Here is a 26,212-nt window from a genome sequence, read left to right on the forward strand (position 1 = left end):
AAGATCCGGGATTTCTGGAAATGTTAAAAATTTCAATTCTCGAGATTCGGGATGGGAAATCTCGAAAATTTCTCGAGAATTCCCGTCGGGAAATTCCTGAAACCCAACTCTAGTTAGAACAGTGTTTCTAGTGTCAATGTTAATTTGAGCGAATCATTCGGCAGACCCGACAAAAAGCATCGGGAATTTATAGCAATATCACCTTTATTGTAATGGGGTTAGAACAGATTATGCCATTCGGCAGACTCGACAAAAAAGTTAGTGTCATTTTTTTCCAGATGCTTCGACCATATTAATGTCATTGGATATTTCACAATTTTTCAGTCAAACTTATTTGTTTTCTTTTATTGTGATAACTGCCAATACATGGCGGAACTGCATTGTATTATTGATTTAAATTAATAAAACGCATTTTTTTGTACTTATTTCACTTTTTTATTTCTCCCTTTGACGCGGACGAAACCGGTCCAAATTTATTAAATAAAAAAGTGGAATAAGTAGATACAAAAACAATTGCGTTTTATTAATTAAAATCAATAATTATTTGTTTTCGTTGAACTTGTGTGATCGTATGTATGTGTTGTATGCGTGAAATCAAATTCGTTACAGCCTTTCTTTTATTATATTAGTGCTATAGCTAGACACGTTCGGTTGGACCAGCCGGCAATCAATTTATAAAGAATACCTACACATAGATTTATTTTTGCAGGATATCAAATAATGAAGTTATTATTTAAATACGTTTATTGTCAATTAAAAATCGCCACTGTTGTCTAACCGTAATTCAAACTATTCGCTTCCAAACATCAACACAGAGTCCACGCCCTGGTGAGAGTTACTCTGTTGGAGGAAGAGAAAATAGAAACTCAGTTATATTCGGACTATCTAAGTGTGTGCAACATATGTAGTTTACACATATCTTAGTCCCTCGGTTGTAGGAAACTTTCCGTTTTCCACACTGTCATAATATATCAAAACGAAAGGAGAATAAATTAATTTCCAAAGTTCGTCTCCGTACGTACACGCCGTATGGCAGCAGATAGAACGGAAAATATTCCAAAGTGTGTAAATAAATAGTCTGGCATAATCTACTGAAATAGACGTTTCGACCGTGAAAACCCACCGCTTTATTTATTCACCGCATGCGGCGCCGACTGTTTATTACTCTACTTGTCCTGTGGGATAAACTCACGTCTTGAAGAGCGGCGTCCAGAGGATTCAGAGCGATTGGACCGATTGGGTCCAATAGGGCGACGCGCCCTATGTGGCTTTGGACGTCGCGATAAAAAAAAACAAAAAAAAAACGATAAAACGAAAAGAATGGTTGGTGGAGAACTAACCTGCCATTAGTACCTAATGCCAATTGGGAAGGCAATAACTATGTTTAATCTTAGCACTTACGTGAGGGTGAATTTAGATGGACCTTGTTTTATAAGTTTTTAAGATAAGGTCTATCAACCTAGTTCACTCTGTGTGCTTCCATGTATCTACTTTTATTTTTCTTATTTTAATTCTTATTTTATTATATTATTTACTCACATTGCCCTGTATTTTTATTTGAAAAATTGTTAACACTTACTTTATGGCATGTCGTGAACCCTTTGAATTTATAATTTGTTATGGTCATGTAAAATAAATAAAATTGAATTAATTGAAGCTGTTCATTTCAAGTCGGTAAAGTCATTTTTTCCTCTATTTTGAAATAATGGCAAAAATCCATTTAGCACATTTATAACTGCAAAGAAAATATTCGTTTTTTTTTAAATACATTTGTGACAACCTATATGTCCTGTGGGAACCAAGTATTGTCAGAATAGATCCGCGACATATGAGTCGATCTCCAAATATTATTCAGCTATTTGTATGTACATTTTCACAGGCCGTCAGCGGTATCAGTTATCGCTTACTCGATGAGAAATACTGACGGCGAAAAGAATATTATTTATTATGTACTTAACATACAATTTCACGCATATCTAGTTACTACTTCCAAATAAGAACTTTACCTCAATTAATATTTATCATGTTTAATATGCATTTCTCACGCAGTCAGCCGATACTCAATAAAGTTGATTGACCGAAATTCATGGGATATTCAGTGTCACCATTATTCAATCGTGAGGGTTCAATAAATAGTCAATCACGATTGAATGGAAATGTCACTCTGTATCACCGCGCCTCGAGCTAAATATCTCACTCGCTTTTATCTTGTATTATTATTATATTACGTATATCTGTCATTTCTCTACTTATAACACTGTACTATTGTAAACCAGTAAAATAAGCTCGCAATCCACACTACAAATCTTCAGATAATCATCTCCACATACCTTGCATCCAAAAGTTGTCTAATCACAAATTATCTAGTAAATATTAAAAAAGAAAAAAAATTAATAGCGATATAAAATGTCCTTACCGACATTTAGTTCATTAGTCGTAACACATACAAAATGCAGCTGATGAATATTCAATTTCAATTTATTTATTTTTTAGATATTGTGGACATTACAAATTATAAGTTTAAGACGTTCACAACATGACATAAAAAAAGAGATAGATAATATGTTATTAAACAAATATGTACATACAAAAATATTAATTATATAGGTACATGGAAATACACCGGATGAGTTAAGCAGACCCTATTTTAAAAATTTATAAAATAACGTCCACCTATACTCATCCTCACGTAGGTGGAATATATCAACACCCGAAGCAATTTCGTTGAACATAGTTATCGCCCTCCCAATTGGCATTACCAGTGGCAGGTTGGTTCTGCACCTTGGGAGAATAAACAACTGATGTTCTCTATTTCTAAGATAGTTATCAGGGACACACAGGTCAACACTGCCCAGAATGAACAACTTTGCAATCAACCTCTAGTTTAATTATATTTAACTAAAAAATTAAGGAGGATTTGATATTTTATGAATACACCAACTTACTTACAAAATCAAAAATACTTACATAATCAGAATCAAGAAAAGTAGTAAAAAAAAGTTAAAATGGAGGTCACCGGCTTTGAAACTAGCCTCAATTGTAATCTGTTTTTTTTATATAAAATGTTATATCATATTAAGATATCTCTCATTGAAACATTCATAACCTAGAAAAAAACGAGCACCCGAAGTGATGCACCTTGGGAGAATAAACAACTGACGCTCCCGATTTCTTAGATAGTTATGAGTGGCACACAGGTAAATAATTACCAAGAATGGTGTGCCTGCTAACTAGCCTGCCATTGGTGATGCCAATTGGACATGCTCGTATTCTGTAGTTTGAAGTTATAAGATACTAACGTTTATGTGTTCACTTCACAAGACTTTTATAACTCAAAATTCGACAGATACATATATTCAATATTGAATTGAAACGCGAAACTTGCTAAAAGCGCGGTTATTCAGTAAAATAATCCAGGTCATTAACTGTGGTCGATCTATGCTGGATGAAAGCCTCCCATAACTCCTTATATATACTTACACCGGTCCTCAGTTGTATCGTTGTTCGCTCCCACGCACATCCGCCAAATTTGACAAGTTCGTTTTTGGTTGCTTCTGTGGACAATTAATCCCTATTAGGTACCACCGTATGACAGCATTAAATTGTCCAGTGGTTATCACATCGCGTACCTACCTACTCGTATCTGCGTCGTCATCCATTATTTTATTTTTTGATATTTCCGCGTTATGCCCAATATGCACCTTCTCAGTACACCACCGAATAATAAAATTATTGCCTGTGACAATATACATAAAACACAATAAAAGATTCACTATTTCAGACAGAATAGCTTGTTTTTAAGTGGGTGGTTAAGAAAAAAATATGCATCTCATACATTTTATTAATAAAGTCACCATTGGGTCAAGCGATTCCGGTCACAAGTATTTATAAATCGGTCAGAGCAGTCATTTCACAAAATGCAAGTCACAGACAACTAAAAATAGCAAATAAACACGAGCAGTGGCTACTCTATGCATTCGTGAGACAATGCACATATTTAATAAATATATTATTGGCTTGGATGCACTGGATATTATTTCATTCGCTCTAGATACATAGAATTTAGACATATGTGAAATCGCGTTCCGTCAGCATTATTAACATTTTTTTAAATTGTCAAGAATGGTAAAAATATGCAAACGAGACAATATAAATTTAATAAATTAATACAAACTTTAAATAATTTAATGGTTACTTTATCAGTGGTTAAATTAAGTAAATAATCGATTGCTGATCAAGTATGCCTTATAAGATATAGTTATACTGGAACCGTATTTTTTTTAATATGGCAATACAATTTGTACATTTTCAAAATGGCGCATTTGTTTATGTTTTACAATATAAAAAAATCGGTGTGTGTACGCGCGTTAGAAGTTATACTTCTTTGGCGTAACAAAACAAAATAAGCCGTTACCTGACTCTATTAATATTACAGTGGATTAGGTTGATGAAAACGTACGCGATTCATCCGTGTCTGATATAGCACATGATAATTGTAATTTAATTATTGTTTTGGACCAAAACTCATCTTTGACATACAGTGGTTATAATCGATTGAAAAGTGTCCATGATGAATAATTAAAAAAATCAAATTTTAATATATTTATTGATATATAATTTTACTTACAACTTACAAGTAATACTTACATAAATATAGCCTCAAATCTTGATACACAATCTTTACAATGAAAAATAAATATACACTCCAATATAGATAAAGTTTTATGAATATAAATTAACAGTGTAGAATGTTAGTCTCCAGAAATTGGTTTATAAACATATATATTCATTATGACACAATATTGGTTATGTTTCCAACACGTGCTCTTTACTTGGTTGTATTTAACGACTAACCAAATGACACTATGCGCATGCGCATGTACCCTTGAGACCGAAATGATTATACTCATAATAATAAATTATGTGTTACATCGGCGGGCGCAACTTCGTCACACTCTGATCTGTTTTCCCAAACGCGCCAAAATAAGTATAACTTCAATAATAATTATATAAGACGTACATACTAAATACTGCTAGAGTTTCGTATTGAATCGATACTCAATATAATTTTATTTTGTCGAAAACAATTAAACGACATTAAAAACTATGTACTTATTTAATTTCTGGTTGAAAATTGACAGACGTCAAATTTCGCAGGCAATTAATTATTCATATATGTACAAATGTCACTAGTTTAATGCGCAAACGATATGTTTACATTTTTTATCATTCGTTACACGGTGACATTTGTGTATTCTAAATTCAAAAAAAAAAAAATTGGATGAATCTTATAATTTTTAATCGGGTCGTGAAAGGAAACAAATGATACTCTCATAATAGTTTGACAGATTCTTACAGTATTGTAATAACAAATCAGGTAATTAGAGTATCAATATGTATTAGTATGTTATCCAAGAGATTTAACGGCAATTATAATAGGGATAGGCTGCTGTAACCTACTTACATCACAATCAATAAAAAAAATAGAAAAATTATGGATGAAGAAGAATCATCAGCCTAGCGTCTCCAGTTGACAAAGGCGTACTCGGCAAAGTCAGTAGAAAGACTCAGTCTGGCTGATGCAGCAGCTCACAGCCATAAACAGTAAGACAGAACATAGGTACACATAAACGTCGTAGACATATGAGAGAGAGGGAGCCAGGGAGAAGACGTGTGAGATTGTATTCAGGTGATTCTGCCACCTGGTAATTCTTGCTAATAATTTAAAATGTGAACACATGCATATAATAATAGATTCAATTATGCATACCTAACATAATGAAAATACTTTAGCACGTGCCAAATTTGTCAACCATTCTCGTAAAAATTATTGATTTCTTTGTCATACACCTGCTTTTGGCATGATCCTTACTTGCTAATGAATAATGACAACTTAATTTATATTAATGATATTTTTAAACATATAACAGATTGTTAAGTCACAAGCCTGAATTGAATCAAACATATTACATAGTTTAAACAGTAAATGTAAATGATAGCATATCTCAGAAAACTGCAACTTATTTTTTTTAAATATACCAACAATAATTGTATTAAAAAGTTTACGAGACAATTATTATTAAGCCTGTGCTCATATGTGCCTCGGAAACATGTGCAATAACTCTGCGAAGTAATTAAGCTATAAATACATCAGCGAAGATATTCTATACACAAAGCGGCTATCGGCGGTTATCAACGGTAGTTTATCATATTTATGTATTGAGGCGGTTAATTGTTACAATAAGTTAACCGTCTAAACTGTCAAAAATTGCTAAGTTTTAACAGCCTCTCTCTTGGCTGTGATAACTTTTAGAGTGAGATAGACAGTTTTGACGGTTAAATTATTGTAACAATTATAATACCTCAATATATAAATACGATAAAATACCGTCGATAGCCGCCTTGGGTATATAATAGACCCCAAGACGAATTTATGAACCAATCAGGTATGGCAACAATTAGAGGAGGATATACAATACTGCCCTCTACAGTTTGTACGAATACTGCAGCGCAGTTTAATCAATTAAGGTTAGGAGATTGCGTTGGTTAGGTCACGTTACACAATACGAATAACAATGAACCGGAGGCTGAAAGAGGCTAAAAATTCGCTGGCATACCTGCGGGTCTATTCTATTCGCAAGCCTGCTTTCGGTCCGCTACGGTAGCTAAATAGGGTAGGAAAGTATCGAATTATTAACACTTATTGTAACAATTACAATAAGTTAACCGTATGAACTGTCAAAACTGTCTATCTCGGCCCAAAATTTATCACATCTAAGAGAGGTGCTGTTAAAACATAGTACTTATTATAACAATATGACTAAATCATTGTAATTGTTACAATAAGTGTTAATAGTTCGATACTTTTCTACCCTATTTAGCTGCCGTAGCGGACCGAAAGCAGCCTTCTGTATAAAATAGACCCGCTGGTGTACCAAACGGGTAAGTGGTTTGAAACAGGTGAAGAGAAGTTTTGGAGGAATCCATGAGCCACCCCGAGCTGTTACGTTCATGCTAATAATGACTAGGTATCGCTTCGATATAGTGTTTATAACATAAATCATTAGGACGTAATGCTTTTCTGACATTTTTGAATCAGTTTGATGGTTTCAGCCAAATTTCCTTCGTACAAATTAGATACCAAATACAGTTTTAACTATAACACTAGGATAATAAATTAATTACAATAGAGGTTTACCCACCTTTGGCGTATAAGTTGTATTATTTGATCACTGTGTTGCCCCGCCTCATCTGAAAAAAATAAGAAAACAAAATAACTTATTTTCTTCGAAAATTCACTGCGCATTTCTCTCAACGTAAATATACTTAACATAGACTGTGTAATAATATTAGACAGTGTTTCTTAAAATGTTTGTTTCCGAGCGTTGCAATTTATAATGTCTGCATGTAATTAATTATAATGTATGTATTAAAGTAATAATATATGCTGTGTATGTGTTTATCCATAACTACTGATACCGCTTCTCTCCGTCACTACATGAAGAGGACAGAAGAGGGTGAAGTGACGGTACCTATTTGCCAGAACAGTAGGCACACATTAGAAATATTTTTGAAGATACGGTTTATTATAAAGTGGAAAAAACTATTAGTTTAATTAGATACAAAACGTGTGAAAAGATAATATACGAGTATCATAACAAATCATTCAGTTGGCTTCGCGACCAGACGTCAAAGTTTATACCGCGGTACAAGGGATATCCGCATGAATACTGAGAAGAGGATGTCATTACAAAAAGTATAAAAAGATGTGTCATTATGATAAACCGAGAAAGCACGTTGATGCTTTAGCACTAGAGAATATTTAATATACGGTTGAAACACGTTACAATATATCACTGTTTAGATTGGGTAAAACTGACAATGTCGAGCTCCGGTAAATTGCAGAACTACTGTACGAAAACATTTTCTTGGCTACGTGTTAAAACTGTGAACTAAGATGATCCGCCCATTTTTAATCGCAGTTCCATTATAAGGTCCTCCCAATTAGTAAACAACAGCGCCTGGAAGCGTAGCCAAGAAGATGTTTTCGTACAGTAGCTTGCCATTAATAATGAAAAATGACAGGGCTATCAATGTGCTCAATCAAATTGCTTTAGATATCGATATACTCCACTTGCGCTAGGGTGAGTTTTAGTGGACGTTGTTTTATAAATAATGAAAATATGGTCTTCTTTGCTCGTTCGGTCTACTCCATATACTTACTTTCTATATTTTTTTTTCTATTCACCCTTCTAGTTACACTGTTAAAACCAGATATTGTTGTTATAGTCTGGATGTGGTAATAAGAAGGTATAATTCTTGAGTGTGGTACTCGTAAAATGTGGGATAAATTTAAACAATTGTGTTAAATAATATGTTATTTTCAATAGTTACGTCTGTATCCATAATATGCATTAAAGGTTGTCACCTAAACAACATATTTGAGTACATTCCAGGGTTATGTATTCCTTGCATTCTATAGGCCAGGGATGGCCAGTGTGTCGATCGCGAAGGTATTTTTGGTCGATCGCGGACATAATAATAATATTGTACTATTTCTTGTTCAAACGAGTCAAAACTATTCAATGTTCCAGCTCTTAAAATCCGCTAGTTATTATCTCTTCTCTTACATATCACTATCAAGAAATACACTCATGCGAAGAACACAAGTGATGAGAACTTGGAAGAAATTCTACAGGAAAACAAAATAAATAATGTAAATTCCTATCCTCGCAATTTGACGAGTCGGTAGATTACACGGATATTGCACAACTATGCGTTTTTATTCTATCGGTTTAGACATGTTTGATTCAGAAGAATTATTAAGAGTTTTACCAATGGAGGAACGATCCAAAAGAGAAGATATATTTAATGCATTTAAGTCGAATATTAATCGTACTCGATTTCTTATTCATAAACTAGTATCGGTAACGACTGATGGAGTTCCTGCTATGGTTGGGAATCATGTTGCGTTTATTACTTTATGTAAAAATGAAGCAACAGTACCTACCCACTTTTATCAGTTATCATTGCATTATACACCAGCAGGCATAGCTCCCACAAGGGGGGTCTGCCAGAGCTCTAGCCTGAGAGGAGCCCGGCGTGGCGGGTCGACCAGTTAAGTAAGAAAAACACAAGCCACAAATTTGCTCGAGTAGTCAAAAAGTCGCCTGTGGAGCTATTTTTTTCAAGGAATATTTCAATTTTAAAATACACGGCTGTGCGATGCAATTTGATGTTATATGATTATTGGTGTAATTAAATGATAATTCATATTGTACAGAATTTATTTTAAGTATGTTTCCTGGCGAAATGTTGCATCTTGGCTACTACAAAATTTCTAATATTCGATATACAGGTAAATTGTGTAACTATGTCGAAATTACAGTTAATGTGTACCTACTTAATTTTTTTAGAAGTAAAAGACACAATAATATTACTTAAGTACCTATATTATTGTCGTTAATTCGATGTTTCTGTATCATTATTTTTTATATGTATAAAATATCTGTTTTCAAAATACATATTTGAATTATAAAAAATGGGGTTTTATTGTTCTCGAATGATATAATTACAAGTGATATCAGTCGATCGCCATAAATAATTTTTTCAACTAGTCGATCCTAGAAAACAAAAGTGTGGCCACCCCTAGTATAGGCTGACCGTCATAATTAAAGTCAAAATACGGCGTCAAAGTCTTGGTCTATCGCGATTGGCTTTGTAATAATATTATTATCTTATTAATCTGTTCTGTTTTGAACACTGTTATTGATTTCATTGGTTTTCTTTATATCTATCCGTGCAATGTTGCGAACGTCTTGGTTATGTCTTGTACAATTTATTATAAGTAAAACAATTGTTACGTACTTGTAATAACGTGGTGAGAGAAATACACATTAGATTCATTAATAGCTGGGATTAAAAGTTTGAGAAGCGCTGACGTAACGACGTCTAGTCTAGATAATGTAGAAAAGTCACTGTCTGATGACGCGTTTGTGAGTACGGTGCCAAAAACGTAAACGAAGACAGAATGCGACGACAAGCGTCTCTCGAAATATCGAAAGTGTTACAATGAAAGCATAATGAGACCCAGAGACCTTAACACAATGACAGGGATGGAAATTATTTTTATTACTATAACATAACATTACAAATTTCAAATTCAAGACATTCACAACATGACACGAATAAATATAAACACTATGAAAAAATAGTATATGATATTATGGTAAATACAACATTGTAAGAACATGGAAGTAGATACATATACGGATAGAGCTAAGTAGACCCTATTGAACGGTTACATGTAAGTTGTACGTATGCAGTTCATCGTGGGACACTTATTCGTGCGCCGCAGTACGTGAAACATGATTTCGTATAATATTTTATCAAGTGACGAGTTATTCGTTGAACATTTCACCGTGGAATACATTTGTATGTATCTTACAAAATGCGGCGATAGTTTGCAAATAGTACTGCTCCAATTAGATTAACCCCAACCTAACCTAACCTAGTAAAGACATCTCATAAAATACGCCACATGTTGTAGCATACGTACAAATATAATCCACGGTGAAATGTTCAACGAAGAACTCGTCATTTGATTAAATGTTACACGTACTGCGGCGCACGAATAAGTGTCCTGCGGTGAACTGTTTACGTACAAATTTCCGGATACGGTTGAACACAGTTATTGTCCGCCCAATTGGTATTATCGGTTATTGGAAATTGGTTAGTTCTGCACCTTGGGAGAACAAACAATTATTGATGTTCCCGATGTATAAGATAGTCATCAGGGACACACAGGTATGAGTGCCAGAGTACTCATTTACAACGGGTATACATCGGGAAAAGTACGTAGCGAAATACAGATCTCTCCTGACTTTTTTCAAACTACAGTATGTAAGCATACCTAAGAGAAAGTCAATCAGAAGAAAAAAATATTTTGAATCCTCTCCATCATAATGCCGTACTGATTAGGGATTGCAATACCGGTATTTCAAAACCGGTATTCAATTATTTATTAAGAAAGCATACTCGTTTATGTTTTTGAAAATAAACTTAATGTTATTTTTTCATTACTTACTACTATAATGTATATTAAATCTAGTGTATAAGATTAATGCTGCCAAACGCAAATATATTGACTGAAACCAACAAAAGTTGAATAAACATTTTAATAAATCCCTCAAATATACTTAAGTATATAATTGTCGTTTCGAAAACGAAAACATCCATGGCAAATATTTCCAATTGTTCCACAACTATTGATCCAAAGTTGGTAGTAGGTACATCCAATAAACGTAGAATCTGAGAGAGATTTTCCTGTACCTGTAGTGTACCACAGTGTTTGTAAAAATTAGCAGTTCTAAAGTATTATGATCTATACATGTCATATTTATAAAAGTCAACATAATAAATGTAGGTAGGTTCTTAAGATTGCTATAAAATAGTGTTTTCAATAGATTTTAATAGCTATACTTATTTATATGTACCTACTTCTTTTTTCTACTATAATATGTTTTGACGAATACCGGTATTGATATATTCATTCGGTATTGCAATCCCTAGTACTGAGGCGGGCCCCAAACAATATACCAACTTTGAAGCCTGCTTCGAACTAAGGAATTGTAAATAGCGTATGCTTTTATTACACTTGAAATTGTAAATAGGTATATCAAAACCATCACCCGTGGAATTATTCGCGTTGTGCCGTCAGTCAATACCGCAATATTTTTTTTCAAGTTACGAATCATAATAAATTCTACACAAAACCTTGACAAAGTTAAACAGAACATAGGCAAATAACATACGGAAGTGACGCAAGAAAAGACACTTTCTTCAGAATCGATGAAATCAAAAATGTACACTATCTTAATTATCACGCTATCTTGATATAAATAAAATTTCAATCATACGTAGCTGGAGGTCGACACTTCGATTTACGAGTTGGCACAGTCTTCCACGACCACTTGAAAAAAAAATCTTATTTATATCGCTGTCAAAAATTTTAACAACTTGCATTGTGGATATTTAAATAAAATATATTCGTATTTTTAGAACGACCCACTTACAAAAACCGTTTGAGAAGCTTATGGGGTATTCTCCAACGACATTTTAAGGTCGCGTGAAATCAATCGAACTCAGGGGCGCGCCAAGACGTGGTGGTGTAAAGAATGATTCAAGCAGTGAAGGCAACCTTTTTTGCAAGTCTGTCAAATTATATGCAGACGAATTTTGTCGCGTGTCTAATAAATATAATATGGTCGTAACGATTGACACATTACTCTGAGCATCCTTCGAGCGACGTTTGCATTCATACACCTACATTACACTATCTCTTGATAATGGCCTCTGCAACGATACCGAAACGTAGAAGGAAGAACTGCACGCGGTGGAAACCCAAGATTCTATTACGAATAAATATAAAATTAAAGAAAAAAAGCAAATTTCTTAAAAGTGAATTGGCATGTTTGAGTAGGGCATATTATGTGGCTTTAAGCAGTAGAGGTCGTTTTAACAGATTTTTTTTACAATGGATACGTAGTTTTTAACCATTCGCCCAACCCATTGAATCATTGCACTGGATTAAAATGTACATTGAAAAATAATATAGGACTTGCCGCGGATACAAAGAAAGTAGCCGCTCTACGCCCTATGTCAGGGGTCGGCATTTTATCAAGTGAGAAAAGCCAAATTGTTAAGGAAACAGGATAACAAAAGTACCAGAGAATATACATATTATGTATATGGATTTTTAGGGGCAAAAAATTCAAGATTTTTTATTTAAAAAAAAAATTGAACGACTTCCATCCATCGCTTTTGATAGCTTTACTTAAATATAGCAAATAGCTACTTATTTTGAATTGAAAATATGATTGTAAATTTTCATCCGTTATTCTGCTTCCAGGTTTATTTTTTATTTGGTTCATAGATGACAATGTTTGTTCGCATTATATGTATGTACTTAGAGGCAAAGATTGAGAGAATACCAAAGGCTAGTTTTTTTTAACGCGTCATATGTTTCAGGCAAAATATCATTGTTTATATTTTAGTCAGTTGTTTTATAATAGCTGTCCATTTGTGCTGTGAAATCAAATTGGATTTCTCTCTTTAGAGGTCTTCCAAGCAGCTGTCCAGATCTGTGAATTTGTTGCTCCACAGTTCCTTGCCTTTTAAATCTATTAACTGCATCTGGAGTATATAAGTATCACAAGTTATAAGGCTGCTTGAGATGAGGTGAAATTGGAGTTTATGTCTGAAGAGCCGCAAACGTCTATGGAAAGAGCCGCATGTGGCTCGCGAGCCGCTTCTGCCATTCCCTGCCCTAGGTCAACAAGGGTGCTTTTTAGAAATGCGATTAACCGTTGAATTGTTTTTATTTGCAGGTAGGGCAAAATGCCCGGCGGGACAGCAGGCGGCGGAGGGCGTCCCCCGTGGGTTCGAGAGTCAGCAGCCGCTGCAAAGACACCAGAACAGCCTCCAGCATGGACGCTAAGGAAGAGACCTTCAATGACTCCGCCAGAAGATAAGGAAAAGGCTTCACCAGTAAAGGCAGTCGAAGATCAACTCGCAAATGCCAAAGGTATATGGATAAGCTGAATTTTGATTCATCATTTATCAAGAGTTATCTGTTTTAATGATGACTCTACATAATTTTTCACTGTGTAAGTCTCTCCCAGCTAGTATTGGTAGTTTTGCCTCATCAAGGCTTAACCATCTTGTTTAAGTATCTTGTCCCTAGATTTGACGATTACCTCGGAGATCACATATCGATATTGGGCTCTCCGAAAGAATTCCTCGACACTATAGAGGTTTACCCAACTCTACAACCGAAATATTATTGTCCATGTTCATTTGTATAACATAGACAAAATACTAAGCGGAAATAACAGTCAACAAATCAGTCGCATATTCGGCCTTGATCAGTACAGTCAAATATTTACGCGCGACTCCGTGAATATCCAATTCAATTAAAATCATAATGTAAATCTTACGTAATCAACTCTCAATATCAATGTGACAGTTTCCTGTAATGCCGTGTACAATCCAAAATGTTTTATTACAATATAAAACAAACAATATCAACGCTGTGTCTTATTTCTATTGTGCCCCGAACATATAACATCACACACACGACGCAACCTTCTGCATACAAATAATAGATGTTGGATCTATCTCAAAACCAACAACACGATATCTTACATCTACAACACCTCATATTCTAGTCTCAGACGTTTTAGCCAAAACGATGTACCTATGTAATCATTTGCCATAACGCACGCCATTCAATGTTGCCTTTCAAAGGCTTGATCATAAGATATTACAACATCCAATTGTTTTCAAAACTGATGGGAAGGAATAGATGCCAGGTTTTTGAAAGTTGAATTTCTCGAAAATGAAGTACATGGTATTAAGTGATTGTGTATTTCATAATACAATAAAAAATTTCAAAAAACATGTCCCTTGCTATGTTTCAAATTTCAACAGCCGTAACAGTGTTGCCAACTGTCGTTGACAAAAACATGCCAGACGGGGTATGAAAACAAGCTATTTGGCAGGAAAAACGCTAGATTTTGGGAAAATTGAAAGTAAATTTACTTATTCTACCGAGAACGAAGTCAATACCTTTGCTTTTGCATATCGAAAAAAGTGTAAAAATCAGACATTTTAACAGAAATATCTTTCAAAATTGACAACAAAATACCTATATTGTGTCAACGGCGTTCAAGTTTCATTTCATGTTTGAAGACGAGAGCTTCTTTCTTGTAGGACAGGCATAGAGAATTAAAGAACATATTTATATGAATGATTGTTAAATTATTATTTTATATACGCGGAGATAGTAGACAGAATAATATACAAAAATATTAAATAATACATGAAATTGTTTCGTGTTTTATTTCTCAATAAAATAGATGCCGACCTTGAGTATTCGATAGTCATAAATTTGATGCACATGGAAATAAATAAACATCTAGCGTTTCTCAACACATTTAAAGTGTTGTAGGCATCAAAAAACGCTAGTAAAAACGCGACAAGCCAGATGCGTTTTTTGCAAGTACAAAAATGGTAGATCTGGCAAGAAAACGCTGAATTGGCAACGCTGAACCGTAATGAATGGTTCATAGTCGGCCAAGTGACAAACTGAAAGAGTTTTTTTTAATACAAATGACAACAGAAGGAAAATATCTTGTGATGCCAAATATGTCATGGAAGACGTGCTCAAAAAATATGTAGGTAAATAGGCAAACTTGTAAGTCACCGTGAATAACAATATTCTTATTTTTTTCTGATTACAGCATCACTCAAAAAACAAGGAACCACGAGAACAGCAAAGCCAGAAAATGGAGTCAAGGAAACAGAAAGAGAAGTACCAGTGATTACGCCCATTCTCAAAAAAGTGAGCAATTTTTAATTTTTAGTAACTTAAGTTTTATTGGTCATTAAATGACATCACGTCACATCATGTGGCCAAAAAAAAAAATCAAAACCGACACCACTGTTTTAAAATGAAATCTTTTACAGAACAATGAATAATATATGTAAAATATGTAGATTTTAGGATAAGTTCTGGACAAAAGCCTGAACAATCTGTAGGAACTGGTGAAAAAAGATAATATTATATTCAATGTATAAATACATATCGTATGGTGCCATATCTTTTCTCATCACGCCAATGAATTGCTGATGACTAGTAAAATATAATATGAATCCCATAAAAGAGCAACATTCATAACATAACATATTCTTTTTAATAAACTATTTTTTGTTATTCAACGCATAAGATTTTCGAATGCAACATTCTCTTTTTGATTGTGATACCTAACTGTCAATTCATGTTGGAAACGCATAATAAACAATTTAAATGTATTTGTGAATGTTTCTGTTTCCTTTTAAATTGTTTAGTACTTATAAATGATTGTTGTGTATGATTTTAGTTGAAAATGTCCCTCGCTGAGGCGTTGACCACGTTGAGGCGGACGAAGCCGGTCCAGTTAATTTTGGAACTGTGTTCTTTTAAATTATATACGGGTTAAATTCTAATGGATTTAAATTTTGTACTATTCCATTTGAGTAGTTTTTGGCGACCCGTGTTTCGCCTTTCGGCATCTTCAGGCACCGTGTACATTCACCAACCTGAAACCCGGATCATCAAAAACGACTGAAATGGAATAGTACAAAACTTAAATCCATTAGAATTTAAATTCAAATTCCATCAAGTACATTCGGTCTATAGTATTAGTATTATACTATATGTATGGGTTAAGTTAAAGGGTCTTTTAAATTATATATGGGTTGATCATTTGCTATCCGCCACACTATATTTGATGTAAGTACATAAGTTATTAAATATAAATTATTAAGAATAATTCATTCATTAAAAGTATAATTAACGCCTGTTTCTATCCCCAGGTGGTAATCAAAGAAAAAGAAAAACCCGCCGATCCAGTAGAACCAACAGCAACCACTAAAAAGGCGTCAGTAGAATCAGCAAAGACAAAAAAAGCCGAAGAGGCACCAGCGTCAAAAGAAAACGTTCCCTCTAAACGGCCACCGCTGTCGAAACAGGCGACGACAAAAGAAGAAGTGGTGTCTAAGAGGCCGCCGGTGCTCCTCAGGCAGACTTCCAAGGACGATGGCACAGGGAAGAAGTGGAGGGACCCGCTGATAGAGAAGGCGAAAGAGAACATTGACAAGACAATAGCTAACGAGATACCGAAAGGACACACACTGACCAAAAATGAAAGCCTTCGAAGTAAGTGCCAAAATTATTATTATAAGTCTTCTATATTGATTTTTTAATATACAATTATTATTATGGTGTATGGAAAGGGCAATGACATTATTAAAGGACAATGGACTCAGTACAGTAGCTAGCAAGTAAATTCGCGCATAGCGACATTCGCACATGTATAGGTAGACGTCACGTGATAAAATTTCTCAATTTTACATTATGCGATATCACGCATCGGGAATTTATAGCAATATCACCTTTATTGTAATGGCGTTAGAACAGTGTTTCTAGTGTCAATGTTCATTTGAGCGAGCCCGTTCGAACCGAACCATTTGGGAGACCCGATAAAAAGCATAGGGAATTTATAGCAATATCACCTTTATTGTAAAGTGCGTTAGAACGGATTATGCCATTCGGCAGACCCGACAAAAAAGTGAGTGTCATTTTTTTTCAGATGCTTCGTCCATATTAATGTCATTGGGAAAGGGTCATGCTTTTATACACAAGTGCATAATTCGTAGGATTTTTTGAGCTAGGTATACCACCGGAATATAAGCTCTGTCAAAGACACTGTATCTTCCGTAAAGCCCAAATCAGCAAACAAATTTTGAAAATAGCCAATATACTGGATTATTTGTTAGGTTAGGTTAGGTTAGGTTTTCATTATTGAATTTATGAATTTTGCCAAAATCAGCTATGAAAATTCAATTAATGTTCATATTGAATCTAATAAAATTGGAGACCGTATAGTTAATAGTATACGATAATCTCTTTCCGATAAGAAAGCTGACGGTGAAATGTTTTACGTACAATTTACATGTAACCGTCAAATCCGCCCTTGGGAATACCATACATGTAATAAATTAAGGGAATACGAATAAAGAAGATAATACTGTTGTGACAGAATACGATTAGTATGCATATTGTCATATTATTGACATCGGTGTATATGACAAGCTGCCAAGATTCCATAATACAAATGTGACGATCATGGAGGGAAGTGGCGAAGTATTGAGCCCCGAGGAATGACAGGTCCGGTGAATCATCGGTCTTTTTCGAAAGACATCTCTAGCCAACAATACACCGAGAGGTGACTGAGGCGGCGTAACGCTTTTTATCTTCAAATCAGCAGAGGGAGGATCAGATTTGAATATCGAGATAATTTATTTCCAAAGTGAAATCCGAAGATGGACTGATTAGTTAAACTAATGTGGATTTCGTAATTGTGAGCTTGTTAGAATGCAAACAAGTAATGCTCAGTCATTGTCAGAAGAGTTGAAATATGAAGATACCAAGGATACTGTAGCGTCCCGGTCAACTCAATCATGACTCAGTCGGTCGCAGGCGGCAGGACTCCGGGCGCAACACACGTGCATTACACGACCACGCACACAAGTCAAAATTACTTCTTTATTTAATCAGATACCTAAATATAATATAAACAAGTGCTCTCACGAGTTCACTGATTACCACCACACAAATCTCACAATGGTGACCCAGAAGCATGGCCCCCACAAGGGGGGGCTGACAGGGCTCTAGTCTAGGGACCCGGGCTCAGGAGGGGCTCGGCTCGGCGAGTCGACCAGATAAGTAAGATAAACACACATCACAAATTTGCAGGTAATAGAAAAACAAAGTATTATTTAAAATCATGTGGTTGTATGATGCAATTTTTAATGTTGTATCAATAGTCGACATTTCCATAATTTAAATGGATGTATTAAAATATACAATAAAACACTAATTATACACATTAATTTTACCGCGTACACCATTTTGAAAACGCTACTGTAGAGCGTCACACTGCATTTATTTTTAGCGATAGGTAGGGGGGCCGCCAAAGATCCTAGCCTGGGGACCCGCTTCACGATGTGAAGCCCATGTCCAGAAGTGATATAAGTATATTTATTCTCCATCCAAATCTGTTTTAAATCGTAGTATCAATGCCTTTATTATTCACGCATTTCATCAATCTTCATCGACATCAATATGGCAATCGTGTCGCTCCTGGTGCCCAAATGGCATCGCCATGTCAGTTGCGCCAAATCGTCATACACTCTAGCCGCAAAGGACCAAAGACCCACAGTGCCTGAATAAATAATTTAGAAACAATTTGATATCTAGGCCATCATTTTAATTTGTATTATCTGTACACTGAATTTTTCATAGGCCAAATGTATGAAGAATCGAATGCGATGATTTATGATAATAGATCAGCGATTCCTAACCGGAGTTCCTCGGAAATAATAAAATAAATAAATAAATAAAATTTCCCTTAATTTATTATTATTTATTTCCCTTAATTAAGCCATACAAGTTGCTTCAAGGTGGCACATTTTAAGATGGCAGAAAATGAAGGAAGAAACGCAACTTTTGGAGTAGATACCGTATTGGCGGTAAAATTTGCATACTTGAAGTTAAAAAGAGATGATCAATAATAGTTGATGACAAAATAAACATTGGTGTTAAGTAATATATAGTAATAAGGAGAGTCCAGCAAGAAAGCGTTTTAGGTGATTAAAGATATTTCGGATTTGGAACACGAGATTTCGAGTGGCTAAAACATATACGTGACTAGAGTTGGGTATTTCCCAAGAAAATCTCCATCTCGAGATTCGGGATATCCAGAAAAGAATTCTCGGGAATTCTCGTGATATCGAGAAAATTAAAAAAGACCTGTAAAAATCCTAAAAAAACAAACGTAAGAAGACAAACAAACTAAAAGTAGGAAAATTAAAATAATTCAAAACATTATTATTAAAATAGAATTTCAAACAATTACGTACGCTTTTGAGATACAAAATTCCCTGATGTTGAAAAAATGCGCTGATTTTTAGTCGATTTTGGCTTAATTGTGTTAAATGCCCCGATCACTCTTTGAACGTTTTGTATTTTCTGTCCAGTTTTTTCATATGGAAAAATCGTTTTTTTTTAATTAATATTTGATAATAAAGAAATCCCGAATCCCGATAAAAGATCTGGGATCTCCCGAAATGTTAAAAGTTTCAATTCTCGAGATTCGAGATGGAGAATCTCGAAAGTTTCTCGAGAATTCCCGAAACCCAACTCTATACGTGACTAAATATGACTTAGGGAGAGTGGATAACATGTTCCTGAATCATAGGAAATAGAGACCTTTGCCTAGTGACATCCCGTGGATGTAGGCAGGTCATACATTGATTAGTAAGATACATTATTAAGTGCGCCAAATATAGGAGCGAATACGAATATTACTACTTTTGAGAGCAGTAGCGGTTTTCCATGAAGCAGACGATGCGGTCGCTTCGTGAGAAAGTGTCGACATCACAGTTAAAACATTCATGAAAGTATGCATAAAAAATTCTGACAACCTATTGTAATTGAAATGTTCTTATGCTTATTGCTTCATATTTTGTTATATGTTAATAATTTAAAATATTTTGTTTAATGTCCTTAATGATGTACCTACTTAGAATGAAATATTAATAGGTATCCAATTTCATTCATTTTAATTTAATTGATATTGACAAAGTATTATTGGACGGATAATTCAATTTGTCGCCTTTTGAATTTGTTTTGATAAATACCTGTTTTATAAAAAAAATATTCAGTTAAAAATGTCCCTCTGAGGCGAACGAACCGGTCCAGATTTATTTATTAAAAGTGGAATAAGTACTAAAAAAATGTGTTTATTAAATTAAATCAATAATATAATGCATTTCCACCACGAATCGACAGTTAACACAATAAAAGAAACCTATTGTGAATTACACCCAATGGCGATTAATTATCGCACGGGCAAATTTTTCACAAGGAGACCGCTAAACCTCTAAGCGCCATAGATTAGATCTACACATAGATACCCAAAACACCACTGTTTGAAAGTATGTTTCATGGAAATGATATAATCCTCATTAGACGATTTGCACGTCTTTTTTTTTTTTTAAATATATTTGGTACACATGCCATAGATACGCCTGCACGCACATGACTGAAAATAAATAACAAATTAGGTGGCAGGTAGTTAAGAGCGTACATAAGTGAAACGGCAAATAATTTTCAACACTATGTGGAACGAAATTTTGGCCGCGTTGCCATTCGGAGAGGATAGTCGACCTGTTCGCACGTCAATTTCTTTTGTGATGAAGTCGGATGAATACATTCTTAAATCGTGTACAGATGACTAAAAAACGTTCCGCATGTACTTGAAAAAGAAAACATGTCAATGAATATACTATTATTATTACGAATATAATAATAAACATAATATAAAAAGGACGCATGTTGAACTTTTATGACAAACTATATTTCGTTCGGCTTGCGTCATTTGCACCCGCGACCCGCAATCCGAGCATCGCATAGTCATGATCTTTTTAGACCATGCCTTAGCTGAGGTATAGCCTTAACAAAGTTGCAAACAATTTGAGATTAAACATTAAATGAAACAGCATTCTCAAGACGCAAGACGTCTGTCTAAGGGCAGGATTTTGTCTAGGGAAGTCACTGCCTTCGCCATTATGGTGGCCGACAAGGCAATCTTCTTAATAGAAATATTGGAAAATAAACTGATGGAAGCTTTTCATATTAAAATAGTGCTGTGCTACTCACAGTTTTATTAGAATCTCTCGTTAAAATTCTCAGAGCTTTCTATGAACCGCCCCCCGTGTTCAATACCTCTCTATTGTCAGTTTGCAATAAAGAACGTTTCGGCAGTACCAAAATAAACCCCGCGCGACTACAAGCTTTAAGCTTTCAAAACACACCTACAGGACTGTGTCAATAATAAATACACAATACTACATAACACTGCTGTCAATAAAGCAGAATCGATGCGACTCGTGAATTGTGGATATTTTTTGACAAGCAGAAGAGCAATGAGTAAATTCAGTTGATAATGAATTAGTGAAAGTGGTAAATAGTGAACTAAAAAAAGTGATCAAAAATCCATTTAAATATAGTAAGAAGTGCAAGTTTAGTGTTTAAAGTGCACATAATGGAAGAAGAAGGAAACATGTTTAGAGGTAGTAATAAATTATCTTCAATGCAATAAATAATAATTAATAAAATTTTCATCGAGGATTTGAGTTATATGTCGATTTTGCAGTGGAAAAATGCAAAAAGCGTTCATTGGTTCTGACGTAATAATGACATTAGAAATGTTTTGTTGGGATAGGCGTACGGTTTTGAAGGTTCAAACTGTCAACTTGGTCAATGAGATGTCATTCACACATGATGGTTTATAATAATATTATGATAACAATCGGGACTGTTGGGTTTTCTTGTGTTTAATTTTATTTATTAAAATGTCGGTTTAAAAACACAAGCTGATGTTATTGTAGAACTTACGTACCTAATTACATGATCTAAGATGGCACATAATAGCCCGAACAAATAAATGTACCTACGCATCGTCTTCATGACATGTTGTACGTCGTATTAACTGAATTTAAATTGCGGGGAATATTAATTAATATTGTCTCGCCATGCCTACAATATCGCAAATTAATCAGGTGGTACTACCAAAATATTAAAATTCGCGGGCACTCTTGGGTGTCTCGTGAAAAAGACTATGGGGTGGCAGTATTCCTCACTGGCTTACGTTTATCTCAAAAATTATCCAGTTTCGGGACTTGAACCTAGGTAGGTACTTGAACATCAATGCTTTAGTGTTCAAGTAGGTTGTTCAGCTCGTGGTTTATATATTTTCTGTAAGTTTCATTTTATTACAAAGCTCGTATTCTTATTTTCCGGTGGTTCTTTGTCCGGTAAAAATCTTGCAATCAATTTTTAACTAACTTCCCGACTAGCTAGACATTTGAAACTTTTAGAATATATCAGAACACGCTGCCACTGCATTTTTTTAAAGTAGAATTGAATTCATTTTCAGTTAATTCTGTTTTGTATGAAAAGTCATTTCGGCACCATTATTGGTTGCTCGGGGTCTGGGGTCCTAGCAACTAAATTATTAATATATACGTGCGTTACTATGGAAATCAATATGAATGTTAAAATTACATTTCAGTATTATTTCTATCAAGTACAAATTTTTTTGATCGTTTAAACTAGTCAAGTCAAGTTTATATGATTCAACAGAAAATTTAAAAACATTGTATATAAAAAGTTCTTTTTATCTTGTAATTATTCTAGTGTGGGTTTACAGATCTTTCTCCAAAGGACTGCTGATTTCTCTTCTTCGTTTTGGGTCAGCGTATTTAACTTATAATATATTTCGTAATTGTACTAATATATTGAAATTGTAATTAATATCCCTACTCATAAAACGCCATTTTATAGATGGATGTTTTTGGTGTCATAATTGGGATATTATTTTTGTCAAATCAAAATTATCAACAACATATTATATTATGTATTTTAAAATCTAGGTAGGTACATACTTGAATTATAAACTAAGTCAACAAAATCAGCTAAGTCTTGCATGCTCTACCGTCGTACAAAAATTCCGATGTAGGTACATGACGCGGATTCGACCAACCAATACTGACTTATCTGTTAAACTCTGCGTATTTTGTTCATTATTAACAATGACATTAAATGGACGAAGCATCTGGAAAAAAAATGACACTCACTTTTTTGTCGGGTCTGCCGAATGGCATAATCTGTTCTAACGCCATTACAATAAAGGTGATATTGCTATAAATTCTCGATGCTTCATGTCGGGTCTGCCGAATGGTTCGGTTCAAACGAGTTCGCTCAAACGAACATTGATAGGTACTAGAAACACTGTTCTAACGCCATTACAATAAAGGTGATATTGCTATAAATTCCCGATGCGTGATATCGCATAATGGATATTGCGTGACGTCTACCTATGCACGTGCGAATGTTACGTTTGAATTTACTTGCTAGCTACTGCACTGAGTGCGTCGTCCATTGATAATGTTATTGATTACCAATAATTATTTTATTTCAATATGCAACAATCATCATTTCTTACAGTTTACCATTTATTGCATCCGAAGTATGAGCAATAACTAGCACTACCATACAAGTTTAAAGTTTTGTGTCTATAATTGAGTATCGATTTGGGCTATAGAAAGATGGATTAATACGATCTTTTGTGTCACCACATTTGAGATCAATTCGACGAGTAACGACAGAAACCGTTCAACAATAAAATAACACCTCTTGATTACTTACTAACGTGATATCATGGCGCCCACAATGGGGGGGCTGACAGGGCTCTATCCTGGGTCCCGGGCTCAGGAAGGGCCCGGCGCGGCGAGCCTAGCAGATAAGTGAGATAAACACAAATCATAAATTTGCTCTAATAGTAAAAAAAGTCGCCTATTTTGACATGATACTAATAATTAAAACTATTTGGTTGTACGATGCAATTTTTTACTTTGTACTTGACAACTCCATCATCCAAATGGATGTACTCGTACATATTGAAAATATAAAAAAATCGCTAAAAATACACCATTTGGATAACGCTATTGCAGCGCGTCACACTGTCTTTACCCTTAGCGATAGGTAGGGGGGGCCGCCAAGCATACTAGCCTGGGGGCCCCCTTCAGGATGTGGGGGCCATGCGTGATATTATTTGCGATTATACGTGATTGTTCTATTTAAATAATGGAAAAAAAAAACTTTAGGTATGCGAGACAAGTACAAGATGCTTTCATCTCTCATTATTCAAAATTGACTCCATTAGCTTGGTAACATGTATTTAGCTTTGCGTCAATATACTGAAATCTATCTCAATCTGAACATAAGGTTTACTTGGACATATTTGAGTTAAGCCATTAAATGTAAATTCACATTAATTTGTTACAGCCTCAATAATTGTGCATTTGGTGGCGTCCTTTGGCTGTAAGCCGAAAGTTTGGTGGTTTCGTGTATGTTTTACACATCGGAAAGTTTCACTACCTATATTATGTTTTCTTTTCAGGCTTGCTGAAGCCGGTGCCCCCGCCACCTCCGCCGCCCCTTCCCCCCAAGATACCGCCCCCTCCAGAATTCAAAAAAGAACCAACGTCACAGGAGAAACTTAGAAAAATTGAATCGCTCAAGTCCAGACCTCGTCGCCGTCCAGACTGGACCGACATGATGAAGGAGGTGGAGTCGGGGAGGAAGCTGAAGCATGTTGAATGCAATGACAGGTAAATTTACACATATTATTCCACCTGTAAATCATGGAGAAGCTATTGTTAAGATAGCAATGTATATAAATATTGAGTTTGGTTCCCACATGACAGTGGCGACTAGAGGTGAGTTGGAAATACTGTCACCAGTTTGTGTAGGTACTCAAGTTTCGGATGAAACTACCCATACTCAGTATGTGTGGCCGAATAAACTTATTCCAAAAAACTTGTGATGATATCATCGCGAGTCGCTGTTCTGTGCACTCGCCAGTTGGTAGACTTTCAACACTCGAACGATATAACACTTGAATATAGGTAGATATATTTTAATTTATTAGTATATTGTGTTCGAATGTATGAATAATAGGTAATACATTTTGTGTCATAGCACAGTGGTGAGGTGACGCACAGGCTTAGGCTTGTTATATGACCGCTCAAAACATGCTTAAAATTTAAAAAAAAAACACTGTTATTCATTTTTGCTAATAAGAATATTGTAACCTAACAGAAAAACAACTCATAAATTTTAAATGTGTTTAAAATTTTATAATAAATGGGACTTTTCGACAAGCGGAGCTCAGCGTATTTTTAGCGATTCTATTGAAGCCGATACACAGTCTGAGTTCCCTGAAACGATACGTATTTCAAATACTAATATGGAGTTGGTTTTAGTTTCAGTTGAGTATGAAACTTTTACGCACGTCAAACGCTCTATATAGTATTCCAAATACTAGTAAGTATTTTGGAACAAGTTTCTATACTAAGTATTTTTGAAGACTTAGTATTATACTTACTGGTAGTAAGTATACTACGTCTTCAAAATCGACCAGTTTTCCCATCTCTAGTGGCGACGTTTTAAGAGACTTTCGTTGTCGGAGGGACAGAGATAAAAGATTATTATAACAAACGATAATAAAGAACAACACGCACTTTGACAGTTATTAATATACCTATTCGTAAGTAGTAGATTGTAATGCCACACGGCAATTTGTTCTGGCATAATCGACTTAAGTAACCCGAAATTTTGTAATGTGTTTTAAATATTTTGTTTATGAATCGTCTTTATTTCTTCAAACAGCAGCGCTAGAAATCTTCATACAAACACTAATTACGATTACAGACCAATAATTTAATACTATTTTTCTAAAGACTCGCTGATTTCTCACGCAGTGATTTAACTACATTATCTACTGCTGCATATGTGCATAATAATTATTTTTGCTATTTTTCAGATATATTTCCCCTTTTCTTTCGCAAACAAAAATAGTCGCTTAGTATCGAGTCATCGCCACCGACTGTCGGTATATCATGATATTTCGATTTATTGATAAAAATACGTCAATATGAGTGGAGTGAAACAATGCTACCTATCTCACTTTACTTGGATTTT

The 26,212-nt window shown here is 34.7% G+C and overlaps 2 protein-coding genes across 4 annotated transcripts in view; one reads left to right on the top strand and one right to left on the bottom strand.

The window, feature by feature from the left end:
* Nucleotides 1-26,212, bottom strand: part of LOC147069478 (trichoplein keratin filament-binding protein-like) — a 168,308-nt gene that overhangs the window by 124,520 nt on the left and 17,576 nt on the right. For all 3 annotated transcript variants that reach the window (XM_085950624.1, XM_085950625.1, XM_085950623.1), the window contains exon 2: nt 7,203-7,251. The gene's annotated coding sequence lies outside the window, so the exon portion shown is untranslated. The remainder of the gene's footprint in view (nt 1-7,202; nt 7,252-26,212) is intronic.
* The window catches only part of sals (sarcomere length short), a 64,794-nt gene that overhangs the window by 26,419 nt on the left and 12,163 nt on the right, over nt 1-26,212 (top strand). The window contains exons 2-5 of the mRNA XM_085950622.1: nt 13,389-13,585; nt 15,303-15,403; nt 16,417-16,759; nt 24,630-24,840. Coding sequence (XP_085806748.1) covers nt 13,399-13,585; nt 15,303-15,403; nt 16,417-16,759; nt 24,630-24,840 — 842 coding nt within the window. The 5' untranslated portion in view covers nt 13,389-13,398. The remainder of the gene's footprint in view (nt 1-13,388; nt 13,586-15,302; nt 15,404-16,416; nt 16,760-24,629; nt 24,841-26,212) is intronic.

The sequence above is a fragment of the Rhyacophila brunnea genome, unplaced genomic scaffold (genome assembly GCF_057557595.1).
Source record: "Rhyacophila brunnea isolate RB1 unplaced genomic scaffold, BYU_Rbru_1.0 scaffold_23, whole genome shotgun sequence".
NCBI classification, from domain to species: Eukaryota; Metazoa; Arthropoda; class Insecta; order Trichoptera; family Rhyacophilidae; genus Rhyacophila; species Rhyacophila brunnea.